This window comes from Girardinichthys multiradiatus, chromosome 14 (assembly GCF_021462225.1).
Source record: "Girardinichthys multiradiatus isolate DD_20200921_A chromosome 14, DD_fGirMul_XY1, whole genome shotgun sequence".
Classification (NCBI taxonomy): domain Eukaryota; kingdom Metazoa; phylum Chordata; class Actinopteri; order Cyprinodontiformes; family Goodeidae; genus Girardinichthys; species Girardinichthys multiradiatus.
The window spans coordinates 43286744-43305490 of NC_061807.1; the positions used below are offsets into that span (position 1 = coordinate 43286744).

At 42.4% G+C, this 18747-nt stretch overlaps 2 protein-coding genes across 5 annotated transcripts in view; one reads left to right on the plus strand and one right to left on the minus strand.

Moving 5' to 3' along the window:
- focad (focadhesin) overlaps positions 1 to 4811 on the minus strand; it is a 76124-nt gene extending 71313 nt beyond the window's left edge. Inside the window, exon 1 of the mRNA XM_047385552.1 lies at positions 4734 to 4811. The gene's annotated coding sequence lies outside the window, so the exon portion shown is untranslated. The remainder of the gene's footprint in view (positions 1 to 4733) is intronic.
- Positions 4812 to 8242: 3431 nt separating this feature from the next.
- The window catches only part of mllt3 (MLLT3 super elongation complex subunit), an 84825-nt gene continuing 74320 nt past the window's right edge, over positions 8243 to 18747 (plus strand). For 2 of the 4 annotated variants that reach the window (XM_047386545.1, XM_047386546.1), the window contains exons 1-2: positions 8248 to 8428; positions 9025 to 9205. In XM_047386545.1, coding sequence (XP_047242501.1) covers positions 8417 to 8428; positions 9025 to 9205 — 193 coding nt within the window. In that variant the 5' untranslated portion in view covers positions 8248 to 8416. Of the gene's footprint in view, positions 8429 to 9024; positions 9206 to 18747 lie in introns of all 4 variants that reach the window. The other 2 variants (XM_047386548.1, XM_047386547.1) reach the window with 2 other exon arrangements.

Consider the following 18747-nt stretch of genomic DNA (forward strand, 5'->3'; position numbering starts at 1 on the left):
TCATGAAAATAAAGAACTCTTTGAATGAGAAGGTGTGTCCAAACTTTTGGTCCTTACTGTATATAAATAAATATATGCATGTATTTACTGATATAGCAAAATCTAGTCCGTCTTTAGTGAATTATTCTTGAAAATCCGGATGTTGTGCCCGTGCTGGTTCCTGTGCAGTATGATTCATCCAGATTGACTCCGGCCTTGCTCCGGCATCTGGCAATAACAGACTCTGGTGGCCGTCCGCATCTTGAGCACTTGTGCTCTGCCATCTGATGAAAGCTGACTTTCTTCTTCTGACTCAACAACTGTTGATTTCAGCAACATGAATTTATGTTTTGAAATATTTTATTAATGTTTCTCTTCCATAAATGTAATTGGATTTATCAAAACAATTCGATGTTACAGGCTCTTTAACGTCAATGAATTTTGAGCGGTTGCACGTTTTGTAGCCTTCTTCCAAACCAGGGCTCTGCAACCTTTTTAAACCAAAAAGGCTTTTTTGTCCTCAATCCAGCCAAATAAATCTCATTTAGAGCCTCTAATGTTATGTGACCTTTAAAAAAAAAAAGACAACTTGTAGTTTTTAATAAATAGCTACTATAGGATATTGCTTGTCATTTTTAAAGAACTACCATTTTATTTTCAATTAATTTTCTTTTTTTTTTACCGTGTCCTGTCTGGCAGAGTAGTGCTCAGAATTGTTGTCTGAGTGCCAAGAAGAAGTCCATCAGATTTACTTTTACAAGTGGAGAATTGCAGCTAACGCTTTAATGCTCCGCTTGATATTTATAAAAGAAACTTTATCAGAAACTGCTTTGGGATTATTTCAATTGTTATACACACAGAGACAGAAACGAAAAGAAAAAAACAAGAAGCACGAAATAGAGAAGTGCGGCAAAAAGGAAAAAGGGAGAGAAGGAGAAAAGAATGGAGGAGAGAAATAAGAATGAAGAGATTACAAGATAACACCCTGCTTGCTTCTATACCTGCAGAAACATACAGAATAACAGTTTAACCAAAAAGTGCACAGTACTTATGAATGCAAGATGTAATTGTTGAAAAATGCATCTCAATATAGAACATTTGAGTATCTGTTAATACCTGAATCTAAACACCTGTGGGTCTGAGTGTGAGCACGTTTGTGTAAACAAGGTTTCTCCATAAAAATATTCAAACGTTAGTGTGAGGAGCCACAGACCTAGGACAGATACGGAGAAAATCCAAGCCATAGACCTCGAATGTCCCCAAGAGCACAGGAACCCCAGGACAACCATCGCCGGGACAACCGTAACCCCCCCCAGAGAAGAGCCCCAGGGGAACCACCCAGCAGCCACAGTGCAGAAGCCCCATAGAGCTGCAGCAACAAGCCCAAAAGCCCCACCGGCAGCTGTCTACGCCAGAGCAGATTCACCCATGGACCCAGAGACCCTGGGACATATTACTCCCCAAACAGAGGCCCGACATAGCCCAGGGGTCCAGGCCCCAGCAAGCAGCTACCAGGAATGAGCCGGCACACACCAAAGCACCCAGCCCCACACACCAAGAACCACAAGCACACCAGCAGACAGAGACACCAGCCACCGGCAGGTAGTGTGGTGGGCAGGAAATAGGCCCCACATTTGAAGGGGGGCGTAAACTGATCCAGGAGAGGGAGCAGTCCAAGACCCGACCTGACACAAAAAAAGGCACGCACAGTCACAATCACACATCCCCCTCCTCATATGTACACACAAAAAAACACTCACACCCATGCACCCAACGTAAAGACAAACAGCAATGGACGTCGTACACTCACTCACATTCCCCATAAATACTCTATACTCCCAGGCCCAGGTGCCGATACCCCATAGGGACAACCATCACCCAGACTGAGGAGGTGGTCCCCCTACCTCCGGGGGTGGAGACAGGCAGACCGCACCAGCCCAGACTAATACCAGCACCGCCCGAACCCGAGCGACCCGGGCCCAGACCCCAACAACCCCCATCCTCATCTGGAGAGGGAGTCATGTACAAAAGAGGGTTCTACCTGGTCCAAACAAGCCCGCCAACCAGACCCACCACAGGATGAAACAGTCCCAACCTCCCAATGAATTCTGATCTCAACCCCATGAGCCCCAACATGAATTTTTCCACCACGCCCCCCGGAGCCACAAAAACACACCACATCACCACCACTGCAACGATAGCCCAGGGAGAAACATTATCCAGTTCAGCTCTACCATCGCCGCTCAGGCGATTCAAATGCCGGTGACCCCACATCCAAGAAGAGGACACAACTCCCCCCACCCCACATGCTGCAGCCCCTCCGCGCCACACTCTAGCCTGCCGCCCCGATCCCCACCGAACAAGACAGCCAGCAGAGCAGCATACTGTCTAGCCCGCCCAACCATCAGGTCAGCGCCAGCAGCCCCACCCCGCTGTTTTGGAAGCATATAAATCAGGAAGGACAATGAGAGTGCGTTAATGGAAAGGGAAGACAATTGTATGATGTTCACAGTAGGACAGGTGAGTCCAGAGTGCAGGGAGGGTATAGGAGAGAAGAATCTGTTATTACAAGAATAAGGTTAGGACATTGTACACTTAATAGTACTCTATACATAACAGGGAACCATGAGACAGGTAGTTGTGATGGTTGCCAGGAAGACAAGACAGTTGAGCATGTGGTGTTAAGGTGTGAAAGTTATAGTGCACATAGAGAGATTTTAAGGGAAAGGTTGAAGGAACAAGGGGTAAAGGAGTTTACTTTGAAAAGTATTTTGGGTTTTGGTAGTAGAGCACAACTGGGGATATTGCTGTCCTTTTTAAATGACACAGGGCTCTATTGGAGGGTGTAGGTAGTGGTTTTTTTTTTTTTGTCTCACAGACTAGCGGAATAGCAGGTGGCACTAATGCCCTTTCAAGTTGGTCGCCAACCGCCATAAAACTCGAAGAAGAAGAAGGCCTTGGATGTTTGTTAGACATTAATGAACAAACAGCGTGATGAAGACCAAGGAACACAGCAACGTCCCTAACTTTGAACATCTCACAGAAACTGTTTCAGTCATCATCCTAAAACAGAAAGACAATGGTACAACTCCAAACATACCCTAGACATGGAGGTCCACGTCAACTGAAAAATGAGGCAAAGGAAGCAATAATCAGAGTAGCAGCCAAAAGGACTATGAGACTGTAGAAAAACTGCAGATATACACCGCTCAGTTAGGAGCATCTGTTGACAGGACATACAACGCTTGTGTTTTGTCTTTCCTTCACTCTGATCCTTTGTGTTTTTTAACATTTGTTACATGTGGATGTCTACCTCTAGATTTTTGCTGCTGAACAAATCTACCCATCCAAACAAATAAAGTAACCTTGGCCTTGAACGGGTTAAGTGTGCACCCCTCAAATCTGGCTTTTGTGGTAGAGTGACCAAAATAAAGCCATAACAAGTCCTGTTTGTAGTTTTGCCCCAGAAACATTTAGAAGAATGAGTTCTGGTCAGGTGAGACCAAAACATCAGTAAACTAATACTGCATTTGGGCACACTATCCCAACAATGAAACATGGTGATGGATGCAGTATGCCGTGGGGAAGGTTTTCTTCAGTAAGATCAAGGAATCTGGTCAGAGTTAATGGGAAAATGTATGGAGCTAAATATAGGACAGTCCTGTAAGAAATCCTGTTAGAGGCTGCATAAGACTTGTCAAAGTCCTTACCTAAATCCAGCAGAGAGAATGTGGCAAGGCTTTAAAATTGATGTTGACAGATGCTCTACATCAGGGGTGTCCAAAGTTGGTTCTCCAGGGCTGGTGTCCTGCATGTTTTAGATGTTTTCCTGCTTCAGCACACCTGATTTCCCTTGATGGCTGATGAACAGGCTTTTGCTAAACTGCAATCACCTGAATCTCGTGTGTTAAAGCTGGGAAATATCTAAAACATGCAGGATACCAAACCTCAAGAAACCACTTTGGACACCCCTGCTCTACATCCAATCTGACCTGAGCTAATCATACAAGAATAGGCAAAAAGTTCTGTCTGTAGATGTACCAGGGTGGTAGAGACATGGCCCAAAAGACATGCATGTGGACTAAGACTACAGGTTTCTGAGTTTCTTGTAAACAAGTGCTTTAGAAGATTTTTTCTTCCTTTGAACAATTCGCTAGTTGGTTTTCACATAAAATCCCAGTAAAACATGTTGAAAGTTACGTTTGGAACTTGATCAAATGTGGAAAAGTCCGAGGTGTTTGGGTTCTTTTGCAACGCATGGAAGAGGATAAATGCACAACACAACTCTGCTGTCGTCAGTATTAATGCCCCTTCACTCAGCCGAAACATTAGCAGAAGGCTCAGGTTAATCAAAATGAACTTTTCATTTCAACTCTTGCTTTTAAATGGCGCCATGCAGGCCGATTCATAGGATGCTTGCTGTGTTTCATTCAGTGTGCCGGTAAATATGTCAAATCAGTCCGTTAGATTCTGTCTGCTATCTCCAGCTTATCTTGCTTCTAACACATGTACTAAACAGTCCGAGAAGGCTTTCAGCATCGGCACGTCTACATTCTCTCCAACATGCTAATAAGTGAACTGGTGTGAAGTTAGCAGGATAACATATCAACACGAGCTAGTGAAAAGTGTCAGCGACTGACGAGTCTAACTGTAGCCTAACTACCCTCTAAAAGCGGCTGAAGAACATACACATATATATTTATATATATATATATATAAAACAAATCCTATAACCGCTGCTAATAGAACTGTACCTTCTTCATTCAGCTCCCGGTAGAACGCCGTAAACTCACATGGAACTACGGCGTCCTCCGCGGACCAAAATGGACGGAAATCAACGTTTCAGCAGTTAAGCTAAAACAAGAAGGTATGATAGGTATCGGTAGTAGTAGTAGTAGAAGTAAATCAGCTCGCTGACAAAACGCCTGAAATATCGGAGACTTCTAAATCTCCCATCCTTATGTTTTTTTGGTTTATTTTAAAGGGTCCAACAGTGTTTATAACTGATATGAAAATTGTTGAATTGGCAGCAAGAAAGGATCTGTGATGAGATACAGTAAAGCTTGTGGGGTTTGTGTCTTATCCTTAACTATTTGGTTATTTTTCCCATCATCAGTATCAATGCAGTTTACCTAAATATTGGCTGAAATTTGCACAGAAGGTCCTTTGACAAAATTATCAAAAAGATATGAGCGATATGGAAAAAAAAAAGATATTATCAAAAATTATAAAATGATAAAATTATCAAATAGATATGAGCGTTTTTACCTGTTGGGTTTTGCATTTAAAAGTCTTCAGTTTAGCTAAATGCTGACTCCCTTTAGTTTAGTTTAATAATAGGAACAAGAATGTTGTTTTTTGGGTTAAATAACATGAATATTGTCACAGTAGAAATGAAAATACGCATAACATAAACTGCACAAACATTTTCCCCAACTCACGAATACAATCATTGTAGGAAGTTTATTTAATTGCTTGTGTTCCACTAAAGTGTTATTTACGGTTTCTTTCTTTCTTTCTTTCTTTCTTTCTTTCTTTCTTTCTTGTGTTAGAGAATGGTGACAGAAGGAACTTTAAATTTATTTATTATTGTGTGTGAAAAATCAGGACTTTGGTGATTATGTAAATGATCAAATATGGAATCACATTTAAACAGGGAAAAGCGCTTCATTCCGAGTTCCCCTCGGGACATGAGGGCAACATAATTACACCTTGTGGTTGGGGATCACCGTTTTGCGCTCCTCTCATTGGTGGCTTGCATCTCGTGCTCTCTCTGCGCTCCAAGTGGGTACAGACATGCTGCGCGTGCGCTTTATTTTCCCCAGCTGTCAGGCTCGTGGAATTCAGCTGGAAATGTACAGGAAGGAGAAGAGCTTCTCTCTCACAATAAATGTCTGCGGAACCATTTTCACTTGGCTTCCTTTTGTGTAGACAACATCAAATAAATTGTGGTCAGCAAGTGCAGTTATCCTCTGGATCATGTCTGGCAGAGGACAGGAGGGCCAAATGGGCATACACAGATGGGAGATGTTGAGTGGTTGTATACTGATAATAAACAGGGGATTGAATGACAGTAACGTTTTAGTGCAATTAGCTAGAAAGTTTTAAGTCTAATTAGAAGACTGGTTGCTATGAAAAAAACGATGGGGGCATTGGTTACTGAAATGAATGATTATGCATTTGCATGCAGAATGAGCCATAGACTTAAACAACACCATCTTGTGACAACACGGGAAGGATCCACTTTTGTTTAAGAAAAGCATGAAGAAGACTGATTTGCTGGAAGTACGGAGATAGGCAGATGGGAATCCTTCGATCTTCTAAACTCCGCCAACACCCTACTGTACCCTTGTTTTGGTTGTGTTAAGATGAAGACAGTTCCTGTTGCACCAATACCTGCTGTTCATTCCTGATGCATGCTACAATTGTTGTGTCAGAACATTCTAGAATGTGACAGGACTCTGAGTTATGAATAGCTAAGACTGTTACTTGTGAGCCCCCGGGCTACTCTTTGCTGTCACTGAGACAGATTAGCAGTCTGACAATCTATTATCTATGCAATCATGGAGAGGACCATCCGCTCCCCCACTAGCTAATCAATTGGGATGATTTGCTGGATTGTCTTAATGTGCTCAAGAAGTTAAAGAACAACATCCTAACATACCTTCCAGGCTCACCTAGGTAGGTGTTGGCTTGATCCAGCATGCAGAGGACTGCAACATCTACTCCAGCACACTCCTGATAAGCAGACTGAAGACAGTCCACAGCATGAGCAGATCCTGTCTTCATTCGGCAATGGACCAGTTGTTTTAAAGTCCATAATGTGCAACGTTAGGGCCAGTAGACATTTTATCTTGGCCGACCTGTGTACTTTGGCCACAGGGATGAGACAAGATGTCTGCACTAGGACTCTGCCTGAAGAAAGGCACTACTAAAGAGCCTTTGGAGGTGCTGTGCAAGCTGGGGTGAACAGATTTTCAGGAGTCTTGGGCACACTCCATGTGGGCCTACGGCTTTTCCAGGACACATCTTCCCGACCTTCATCATCACCTCCTTGGTAGTAAGATGCAGTGGTGGTGGGCTGGTTGCATGCAGAAGACTGTGGAGTAAGAGCAGCCGCTAGAGTAATAATAGTCTGAGTAATGACAGGTGCCAACAGGGAGGGGACAGTGGCCATTCCATTAAAACTATTATAGAACAGATTGAACTTACTGGCCTTGGCCACAACCCCCTCTGGCATAAGAAATAGGGTGAGGAGCTCTGTTATCCCGAGCAGTATTAGAGTAGAGCTTCTGGTCCTCTGCATCAAAAGGAGTCAGTTGAGGGATCTGATTGGGATGTGTCTTAGTCACCTCCCTTTGGAGGTTTTCTGGGCACAGCCCACTGGAAGGGGGATCCGGGCAAGACCCGGAACATACTGGAAAAACTATACATCCCTTCTTGCTTAGGAATGCCTTAGCATGGGCCAGAATGATCTGGAGAGCATCGCTGGGGAAATGGATGTCTGGGTTTCCCTCTTGGAACTTATACCCATCACCCAATCTTAGGTGGAAGGCAACGAATGGATGGATGGAAACCTGTAAATACTCACTTTTTTCACAAGTTTAAATAAGTATGATGTTGCTGCTAAGAAACACATTTCAAACTGATGAATTGTTTTAATTCTCTCTTTGGTATATCATAAAACCATTTTTAAAAGCCCCAAAAATGCTGAATTGTCATACTATGACATTTAGGTAACTGCTAAAACTTTACATGCTGAAGCTTTGATTTATTTGTGGTGTTTTTGTTTCTTCAGGTGAAGCCACTATTGGAATTACAACTATAAACCCTTACTGGTTTTTTTCCTTTTATAAGGCAACTATTTCTGGACCAGCTTCAATCAGATGTGGCAGGAGGCCACTCATACTGAACCTGGTTCTGCTGAATGTTTCTTCCTTTCAAAAAGAAGTTGTTCTTTGCCATATTCACCACATGTTGAATCAAGACACAGATTTCTACTATGTGAATTACATCATGAAATGAGATAGATTATGTTTTAACAACTGTTATTATAGAATCCAGCTAATTTGGGCTGTACTCTATTATAATTGGGGTCTAACTGGGTCTGAAATGTGTTGGTTTGATTTAAACTGAATTTGCATCTACGTGAAGTACATATGAATTGACCGGTTTGTAAAGTGCCTTGGCGATGTTGGTTGTAATTCGTTGCTGTTTGTAGAAACCAAAATGAACTGTCATTGAATTTATTTTGAAAGTCCACACCGGAAACTGTGTCACTAACTGTGGCGAAGTGACCGCCGGCGAGCCTCTGAAAGTCTTCAGTTTGACTTGGTCCAGAAGAGACCATGTCCGCCGTCACAGGCAAATTGTATTCACCTTTAATCGCATTTAAAACTAATTCTCCATGATATAACAGTAACGCAGGGCCTGAAGGATGGCCGGCTCGGTAAGTAGCCAGTCTGTCGGCTGTATGATAATATGTGTTCGGTTATTTATCTGTTTGGTCGCTCCGCAGCGGAGGGTCGGTGCTTTTTTTTTTTTCTCTGAGAAGAGGATTTTACAGCCGTACGGTTAGCTAGTTTTTACCTGCGCGCTGTAAGTTAACATTGCGGTACAGGACCCAGCCTCGAACAGTGCGCTGAAACATTTCCAACAAAATAAAAGCTTTTTGCTGCTTTCTGTAAGGCTGCTTCGGAATAGTTGAACGCCATCCTTTTATTAAAGATACGGTCGCTTAAACTGGAATAATGTCAGCTTTCTAAAGCGGGCTTCTCTTTATCTCCATAGTTCCTTTAACCGTTACACTCATTTGTTTATCTGGAAGTTTAAAGAAATGTCTGTCGTATGGATCCGCTGCTCACCTTTTTTATTTAACGATTATTTCATAGCGCTAATTGGACCGATTATTCTAGGTGGATCGTTCTGAGAGACTTAATTTAATGTCGCGATAATTTACGTTTATGCGCTTTGATTATGCTGCGTGTCTCTTTAAAAATGTCTTTATAGATGTATTGATTAACTCGACAGCGTTGTTTGCTGCAGGGTGCTGTTCAGGTGAAACTGGAACTCGGACATCGCGCCCAGTTCAGAAAGAAACCCACAGCGGAAGGCTTCACTCACGACTGGATGGTGTTTGTTCGAGGACCGGAGAATTGCAACATTCAACACTTTGTGGAGAAAGTTGTTTTTCACCTGCATGAAAGCTTCCCGAAGCCAAAAAGAGGTAGAGACCCCTTCACATTTCTGTTTGCTTTGCTTTTCTCTGCGGGCTCTCTATTCTTTCTCTGCTGGCGAGGAGGAGGGGAGCTGAGTTTGAAGTTTCACTGCTGCCCAGGATCAAAGAGGGCCTGCAGTTTAGTCTTCGCTCATGCCATAAACTTTAGCTTTGCCTGCTTTCATCAGATTATGCAAATTAATTCTGCAATGAGAAGGCTGCTCCACTGGTGTGTTTTCAGAGTAGCCTACTGATGCAACATATTGGAGAGGAAAACGGTTGTCTCAATATAAAATAAAATAACTCTTTTTGGACTGTTGGCAGAGGTGGTTTTAGGCCTGCTGGGGCAACAAGAGCTGTGCATGCAAAAGAAAACCTGGAAAAAACTGCATTTAACCGAGATGCACTGGGGGTTCTGTAGACCATTTCCAATTGGCAATTTGGTAAAACTGGAATGCTGATGCCATTTTTACAACTAGAATTCTTTCACATGTCATCGAACACAAACAACATGAATGTTCATTCATTGTTGTTTTTACATCAGTGATTTGAATATAGTTTGTTTTTGTAAAATAAACTTTGCCAAAGTACAGGGGTTGGACAATGAAACTGAAACACCTGTCATTTTAGTAGCTGACTGAGCCACCAGCTGAGCTAATTTTTTTGTATTGATTCGTATTGCAGTATAAAAGTGCTCGCTTTGGAATGTCACGCCTGGGAAGCTCCCCAGCGATGCGTTGCTGTTGCAGATACAGGAGCCTTGCTGACCTTTTTAAGTTGCTCAAACATCTATGTAGTAGCGTTAGCCTGTAGTGTTAGTGCAGCTAGCAGGATGCATCCTTCGGCATTTAATGTTTTTTCCCATCCGTCTGCCTCAGGGAAAGTTCCTCTGAACATCGCTTTTGTGTTTGCCTTGTCGGCCAAAGAGGTTAGCATATGTTTTATTTTCTGGATGTACTCACAATGTTAGCAGAGTTTAAAACTTCCAGCTGCAGCTTATGGTTATTGATTTTTTTGATAACCCTACTGGCTTCTCATCCTAACGTCAGACTCTAAGGCCTTCTCTGAGATGTGTCCTGTAAAAAAATTTCAAGTTCTTATTGATTAAAATTCTTAGGAAGAAAGAAGTCAGCTGCAGGTTCTTTAATGGATAACATTTTTTAATTCAATCCAAACTGAATGAATTACAAAAGTTTAGTTGTGCATTGCAGCATATGTCCCCAACCTTTGTCTGAGTTTTATCATCACAGTGAATATTGGTTGATGCATTCCTACACCTAAAATGATTAGGAGTTTTAAGTTAGCATTTGACCTTTTGATAATTGATCAGAGTTTAGGGAAAATTCCCCTTTATATAGCTCCAATTTACAGCAAATCATAATCTAAGGCTTTTTGCAACACAGATGGGTCCAATTCATTTGGGAAATGGACAGAACTTGTATAGCGCTTGTCTAGTCACACTGAAGTGTTTTTGTACTCTACAAGTAGGGATGGGTACCTTTCATATTTGAATCGATACAGTAATCGATACCCGATACTTGGGAATCAATACCAGTACTCAACAGGTACCCATTTTCGATACTTTTGTGTGTTTGTGTGGTAATAAATGTTAATTCGTTTAATAGAAAAATCTCAATATATCATAACATCGAGCTGTTTGTATTGTAACATCTCAACATAAAAACCCTTCACCGACTACGCAGTTTAATGCACAAATTAAAACCCAGCCATGTTGCTGGCTGCAGACGACGAGTCGCTAATGAATGCAGGCGAGCTAACGCTGCTGAATGCTGGAGTTGTAGCCCTTTTTTTCTTTTTTTCTTTCTTTCTCTCTCTCTCTCTCTTTCTCGCTCTGTCTCTGTCTCTCTCTGTCTCTCACTCAGACTTCACTTGAACCGGCATTTGCAGAGCAATGTTTTAAACGTTGGATACAAGTTATGTCTTGCCGAGGCGAAAATCAATGCACATCGAAATTTAGAAGGTTTATTTGTAACATTTTAAATACTTTAATACCTTGGCTTCAAGGATAACATTGTAAAGTGATATGAGGCTTGTGTCTTGCAGTAATACACTATATACAGTTGAATACTTAAACGCTAAGTATTTTTGGTTAATTGATGATGTTTATTGAACCATCAGATATTTTGTTTTGAAAAGGAAGCAGTGTTAAAGTTTGCATATCTATTCATTTCTATTTTTAGTATGTTACAGTTTGCATAATAAAAATAGTTTACGTTCTTCCACTCTTCTGCAATTTCATGGCTTGTTCACATGTGCAATTTCATGGGATAAAGTCATTTATACTTTGACTGCAGCCTTGATTTAAAGCCTTGTACTCCTGACAGTAAAATAAGTCAAAAACCCATTCATGGAAAAAAATAAAGTAAAAATAAATGTAGAAATATACCGTGATATACCATGATACACTTTTTTACTCATACAGCCAAGCACTATTTCAGTTGTATCACCTTATTTTAAGACAATCTGAGGAACAGATAATGATTAAATCAAACTCTGGGTGCAGCTGAATGTAATTTTTCATCTGAACTGTACATCTTCCTGCCTGCCACCACATGTGTCATATATCTATTTTGAGAGCTCTGGCTGAGACAGTGTTCACACTGTGTGGTATTTTAGACCGAGTTGTAGTGGTGAAAGCACCACATTGGAGATGAGGCTACATGAAGTGAAAGACAAGTTGTTTTCCTCTGCTGATTCAACTGCAGCTCCAGTTGAAGGAGGTCAGGCTCTATTCATGTATCCTTTTAAATAACTTAGTGAAATGGACTATAGTTACTATACTGTAGCACTATATCATAAAGTTGTTGTTGCCATTGACCTTTTTTAGGTTATAGTGATGGGATCAATATTTTTGTTTTATAAAAGTATTTCAGTTTTGGGTTCAGAAATGTGTTAAAAGACTTTGTTCAGGGCAAATTATATGAAAGGCTCCTTCACTCTAAAGACTCAAGACTTGACTTGGGCTTGAGGTTTGGGACTTGTGTCTTACTTAACCTGTCAGAGGAAGAATATTCTGTAATTGAAATCTAATCAGGAATGTCAACCACAGGCCACAGCTCTGACTGCTGATGCTGTGTTATCCTGTAAAAGGTTGTGTTTGATTTATGAGTCATTTATATTAATGGACTGTGTGCTTTTAATGACTCCTAGCCGTCTGTTTATATCTGCTGTTGCATGATAATAATGACCATTGATGTTTTTCAGACTGAACTCTATTAGATAACTTTGTCTTATGTCAACAAAATAAACTGACCTTATTTTCTGTCTTTTAGTTTGACATGGTTTTCTTTTCCATTTCGTGCCCTGCAGCAGCATGTGGGTGTTAACAGTTTTGTTTTTGAATAGAGCAACAATGCAGCGGCACAACTATCCACAGCTCACATTATTTACATTAGGGATGAACTGATTGACTGGAAGATGCTGCATCTCTGAGACCAAAGGCGATGCCTTCTGAAATGTGGCCCAAAACACACAGGACGCAGCAGAGGAAATAAGAAAGTAAAGAGGAAGGCTCTGACACATCAGAGGGTTTATTAAGAAAAGCTTTAAGCCGTGACTCCCCTTCATGATCATAGAAGACATAGTGTCACTCTGAAACAAGGTGGACGAACTGATGACTCTGACCATGAACCACAAGGAACAACAGGTGTGTATACTGATATGCTGCACAGAGGCATGGCTGGATCAGGATGCAGCAGATGACATTCTGACTCAGGACTTCCACACCGTTCTGTGCTGACAGACAGCATGGAAATGCTTGATCTTCTGCTGAATAATTGAACCATGTACTCTGGGACTTCAGGGGTTTTTAGTTAGTAGTGGTTGTTTAAGTCGTCGTCCTCCAAAAACTGTTTCCAATACTGCATGTGACATCAACCTTACTGTAATTGTTCACTGCAGACTCAACACCTGAAGGCATTTATTGCCAACTCAGGTGACTTTAAGAATGTAATCATTAACATGGAACTCCCACATTTACCCAGAATGTGAGCTGTACCATCAGACCAGGAAGAACAATAGACCTGTTGTATGCTAACATGAAGGATACTTGCAGCTCTTCTCTGCTTCCCCTCCAGGCATGTTAGACCACAACCTGGTTCACCTCTCTGCTGTTCTGAGCCCCTTGTAAAGAGTCAGCCAGCTACCTTTAAGACTTTGAGAAGATGGACAAATGAGGTCATTTTGACACTGCAGGGCTGCTTTGAGGTAACAGTGTCAACTTTGTGAATCACATAGTGATGACATAAATAGCATCACATTAAATAAACTGTATGGATGCCTTTATCCTTGCAAAGTCTATCAGTTGTTACTCTAATGACGAGCCATGGGTAACAAAGGACATCAAAGCAATCTTGAAAAAATGTCTTTAAGACCTGGCAAGAGCATGTTCAAGAAGTTCAGTTAAGACCAGGAGGGAATATCAGGAATGCTAAAAACAAAAGGTACGATAAGAACTTGGAGTAGAAACAAGAACAATTAAAGCTGCAAGCAGCCTTGAAGGCCCTCGCACCTCAGCGCAACTCGGCCTGTGCAGCCACCGCGGGAGACTGGCATCGCTGGCTGCACGCCACCAATGAGGCCGTTGTTCAATTGCAAATGTCGCCACTAAGGGGGGCTCTGAGCGACATGTCCATCATTAACTCATGATCATGTATACTACATTTAAAGTGGATGTGATGATGTATGAGGGAGATAGAACAGTTGAAATGTCCTAGGTGGCGCTGTTGATCCAAATTCTAATATAATGCAATAGAACTGTTTGGGGGCTGACAAAGATCAACCATAATCAGTTTGGAGTACATCGGACATTCCTAATGGAAGCTGCACTCACTTGTTTGTTTGTGGGCGGGGCTATAATGATGTCATCAGTTGACTGTGTCAACATGTCCATCATTAACTCACGATCATGTATACTACATTTCAAGTGCATCCGATGTATGAGGGAGATATAGCCCTTGAAGTGTCCTAGGGGTCGCTGTTGATCCAAATTTAAATGTAATCCAATAGAGCTGTTTGGGGGCTGACAAAGATCAAGCATATTCAGTTTGGAGTGAATCGGACCATGCCTGTGTAATTTAGAGCCAAACGTATGGCTGTGGCGTGACATCAGAATTTGCCACACCATCATAGCCACACCCTCCAGCTAAAGCAGTAAGTACTGGCGACTGTCTAAGACCATCATGTTATCTGTTACTTTGGACATTTTCAAATTGATTAGGTGAAGAACATCAAAAATTGATTTTCTAAAGAAAATGTGACACTTCCTATTGTGAGGGGGCGGGGCTTCGATGATGTCAGCATGTGATAAGTTAATATTGTTCAGGGCCAGAGACAGATCAATCTCAGAAGGTTTCATTTGTCTGTGACTTTCCTTGTAGGAGCTATATCAATTTTGTCTTTTATGGCGAGACGTCATATTTTGAGGCGTTGCCACGCCCACATGCTTTCATATATCAAAAAGCTTTTGATAACTTTTGATCCCCAATGCCTTAAGAGTATACTGAGTGATTTTCAAGTCTCTAAGTCAAAAGCTGTAGGAGGAGTTCGTTCAGATATGCGGGCTAGAAAGGCCCGAAAAAGAGTCAAAATGGCAACTTCAATCCAAAATGGCCGACTTCCTGTTGGGTTTGGACAAATGCTCCAAGAGACTTTGCTGTAGGTCCTGAGAAGATACATAGGTGTACCAAATTTCACAATCCTCGGTCAAAGCATGGCTTGGGGCTGATTTTTATTTTTATTTTCTAGGGGGCACTGTGGACGAATTAGGCCACGCCCACCAAATATGTCATCAGATCTCTGTTGGGTACTGGACTAGGATCAATCACATTGAATTTGGTGCAGATCAGATGATGTATGGGAAAATTAAAGCCAAACGTATGGCCAAGGCATGACGTCTGACTTCGCCGCGCTGCCATGGCCACGCCCTTTTATGAAACGTCACTGTGCTTCAAACGAAGTTAGACCCACTTGTTATCTATCTTCTGACACACTTTCAAATTGATTGGGTCAAGAGAGTCAGAGAGGTACCTTTCAAAGTGAAAAAGGGGACTTCCTGTTCTCAGGGGGCGTGGCTTTGATGATGTCAGCATATGACCCCATAGGATCGTCGGGAACCCGAAGGTCCTCCTTCATGGCAACTTTGGTGTGATTTGGCGTTTATTTGGGAAAGTTATTGCAATTTTTCACTTTCGGCGCGAACGCCAAGTTTGTGCGCCAGCCACGCCCCCTAAACATGGCCGAAAACTCACGATTTTTATAACTTTTAATCCCCCATGCCTTAACTGCATGTTGACTAAATATGAAGCTGATAGCTCAAAATCCCTGGGAGGAGTTCGTTAAAGTTCGAGGTGAGTAAAAGTGAAAAACAGCCAAAAATTGGCCTTTGAGCCAAAATGGCCGACTTCCTGTGCATTTTAGGGCATACCCCCAAGAGACTTTTTTCCTTGGTTGGAGGAGTTCTACGAATGTGCCAAATTTCAGATATCTACGACTTACGTTTCGGCCCATCTCACGTTTGGGGGTGTGGCTAAGTGGTTTGGTCACTGTCAACGACATTAAGGAACAAGAATTTCACGTGGGGGACAATTTTGGGTAAAATTGTGTGAGTTTTCGTGCATGGCAAAGACCCAAAATTGCCCTGCAAAGAGGCAACGGAAAAAGAATAAGAAACCTTACATTTACAATAGGCCCTTGCAGACCTTGCTGCTCGGGCCTAATAATTATTTTTGTCAATTTTTAACGTTCCCTGGTACTATTAAGTGAGATTTGAAGATATCAGAAGGTTATTTTTGATTTTAAAATTTATTTTCAAAAGTTAAACATGTCATTGAACATTATTCAACTGTTTGGAATAAATAAAATCACAATAGGCTTTATTGCTAAGTTTGTGCACACAAATAAGGAATTTGACTCCGGTATACTTTGCTCTCATTGAAGATTTCTTTTGTCGATATAAATTGAAATAAAAAATATATTTTAAATATACATATATATATATATATACACAAGTGTCTTTAGAAGAGAAGATGATGTGAGATCAGTCAGAGTATGCATTGTCTTGTTCTGGAACTCTGTCAAGTGTCGATCAGAGAAACAGCTTGGGGGAAGAAACTGTCTCTGTGGTTTTAGCAAACAGTGCTCTGTAGCACCGACCTGGAGGTAAAAACCTAAACAGTTTAAAAGAGGTCTATTTTACTACAATTTTCTTTTGCAATACAATAAACTACTGCATTTGTGATTTCTCTGTCGCTTCATGTTTTTCATCATAAGGCATAAGAAAGCCAACTCTCTGGTCGGTTGTTGCCACTGAAAAGGCTTTGTTGGGGAGGGGAGAGGAGAGGTGGTAGGTTAGCACTCGCTCTTGCTGGGATTGTAAAGCTTTACATTCTGCATGCTCCAGTGTGTGGCACTGGTTAAGGTGGTAAAACAGATTGGTGGTATTCCCTGACTTTGTCGAAGGATGTAATTTGCAGTGCGCGCTACTTTTTTGTTTTGTTTGTTTTACGACTATGAATAGCCTAATTACCTCCACACGACTAAACTGCTCGGACCCTTCTAGTCAACGCTCCCGTTCGCTGGGTCTTTCATCTTTTCTTCTTACGGGGGACTCATTCTGTTCTCTTTTTTTTCAGTGATGTCCTACTGGCTACCTGAAGTAAGAGGCTACAGCTGCACAAACATTAGCGTGTCTGGCTGCTACTGTGCTGTCTGCATCAGCGTAACTTTGCAAAGCTTTATTCCAGCCGAACAATTGGTCGGAATCAGCTTTATTGCCAAGTTCGTACATACAAATAAGGAATTTGACTGCGGTACACTTTGCTCTCTGGGTTTTATTTATTTATTTATTTTTTATGCATTATAGGATATATTTATGCATATATCTTTAGGTCCTTAAATACATCTATACAAATATACACATATACAAAGGTGCATTTGCAACATCTGTATGCTGTTGTTTGGTTCTCTATTAAAAGTTCATCAGAGAAACAGCCTGAGGGAAGAAACTGTCTCTGTGGTGGCTGGTTTTAGTAAACAGCGCCCTGTAGCAACGGCCTGAAGGTAGAGCTCTGAACAGTTTATGTGCAGGGTGTGTGGGGTCTGCAGAGATTTTTGCAGCTCTTTTTCTGACCTTAGACCTGTATAAGTCCTGGATGGAGGGAAGGTCAGCCCTGATTATTTGTTGCAGTCTTGAGTTGCCTCAGGAAGTACAGTCTCTGCTGGGCCTTCTTCCGAACAGTGTTTATGGGTGAGGACTATCTCGGGTCCTCAGAGATAGTGGTTCCTAGGAACCTGAAGTGGTCCACAGCCAACACGGTGTCGTTGAGGATGGTGAGGGGTGTGTATGGGGGTGGTGTTCTCCGAAAGTCCACCGCCATTTCCATAGTCTTGAGCGGGTTGAGTTCAAGGTAGTTCTGACAACACCAGTGTACCAGCCGATCAACCTCCTATCTGTATGCAGACTCATCACCGTCCTGGGTCAGACCAATGACAATGGTGTCGTCTGCAAACTTTAAGAGTTTCATGGATGAGTCCGCTGAGGTGCAGTCATTTGTGTTCAAGGAGCAGTGGGGATAGAACAGACCCCTGGGGGGACCCAGTACTTATTGATCTGGTTCGGGAAAAGATGCTTCCCAGTCTCACCTGCTGCTGTCAGTCCGTCAGGAATCTGTTGGTCCACTGGCAGGTGGAGGCTGGGACGTTGAGCAGGGTGAGCTTCTGGTGGAGGATGTCTGGTATGATGGTGTTGAAGGCCGAGCTGAAGTCTACAAACAGGATCCTGGCGTACGTCCCTGGACGGTCGAGGTGTTGCAGGATGAAGTGTAGGCCTAAGTTGACAGCATCATCTGCCAATCTGTTTGCTCGGTAAACAAACTGCAGGGGTCCAGCAGGGGGCCTGTGATGTCTTTCAGGTGCTTCAACACCAGCCACTCAAAGGATTTCATGACCACAGATGTCAGGGCTACAGGCCTGTAGTCATTTAATCCTAGGATGGTGGGTTTCTTGGGAACCGGGATGATGGTGGATCGTTTGAAGCAGGAGGGGACCTCTCACGTCTCCAGTGACTTGTTGAAGATCCGGGTGAAGATCGGGCGAGTTGATTTGCACAGGCTTTCAGGCATGATGGGGAGACGTTATCAGGTCCTCCAGCTTTCTTTGTTTTCATGCGCTGAAAGAGCCTGTTTACATCTTCCTCGGAGATCTTTAGTGCAGGCAGAGGATCTGATGGTAGGGGGTTGGTTGCTTTATGGGAAGACTTTGTTCCTGAGTGGGATGTGGAGGAGATGGTTTGGGATGTGAACGGCTTCCTGTCATGTCTGCAGTAGAAGCCATTTAGACGGTTCGCCAGGCGAGGATTCTGTTCAGGATGGGTGGAGGGGCTCCTATAGGCAGTCAGGTTTCTCAGACCGGTCCATACAGCCGAAGCATCACCAGTAGAAAGGCTGTTCTTTAGCTTCTCACGGTAGCTTCTCTTGGCTGCTTTGATCTCCTTTGTTAGTTTGTTCTTGGCCTGCCTTTACCGCACCCAATCT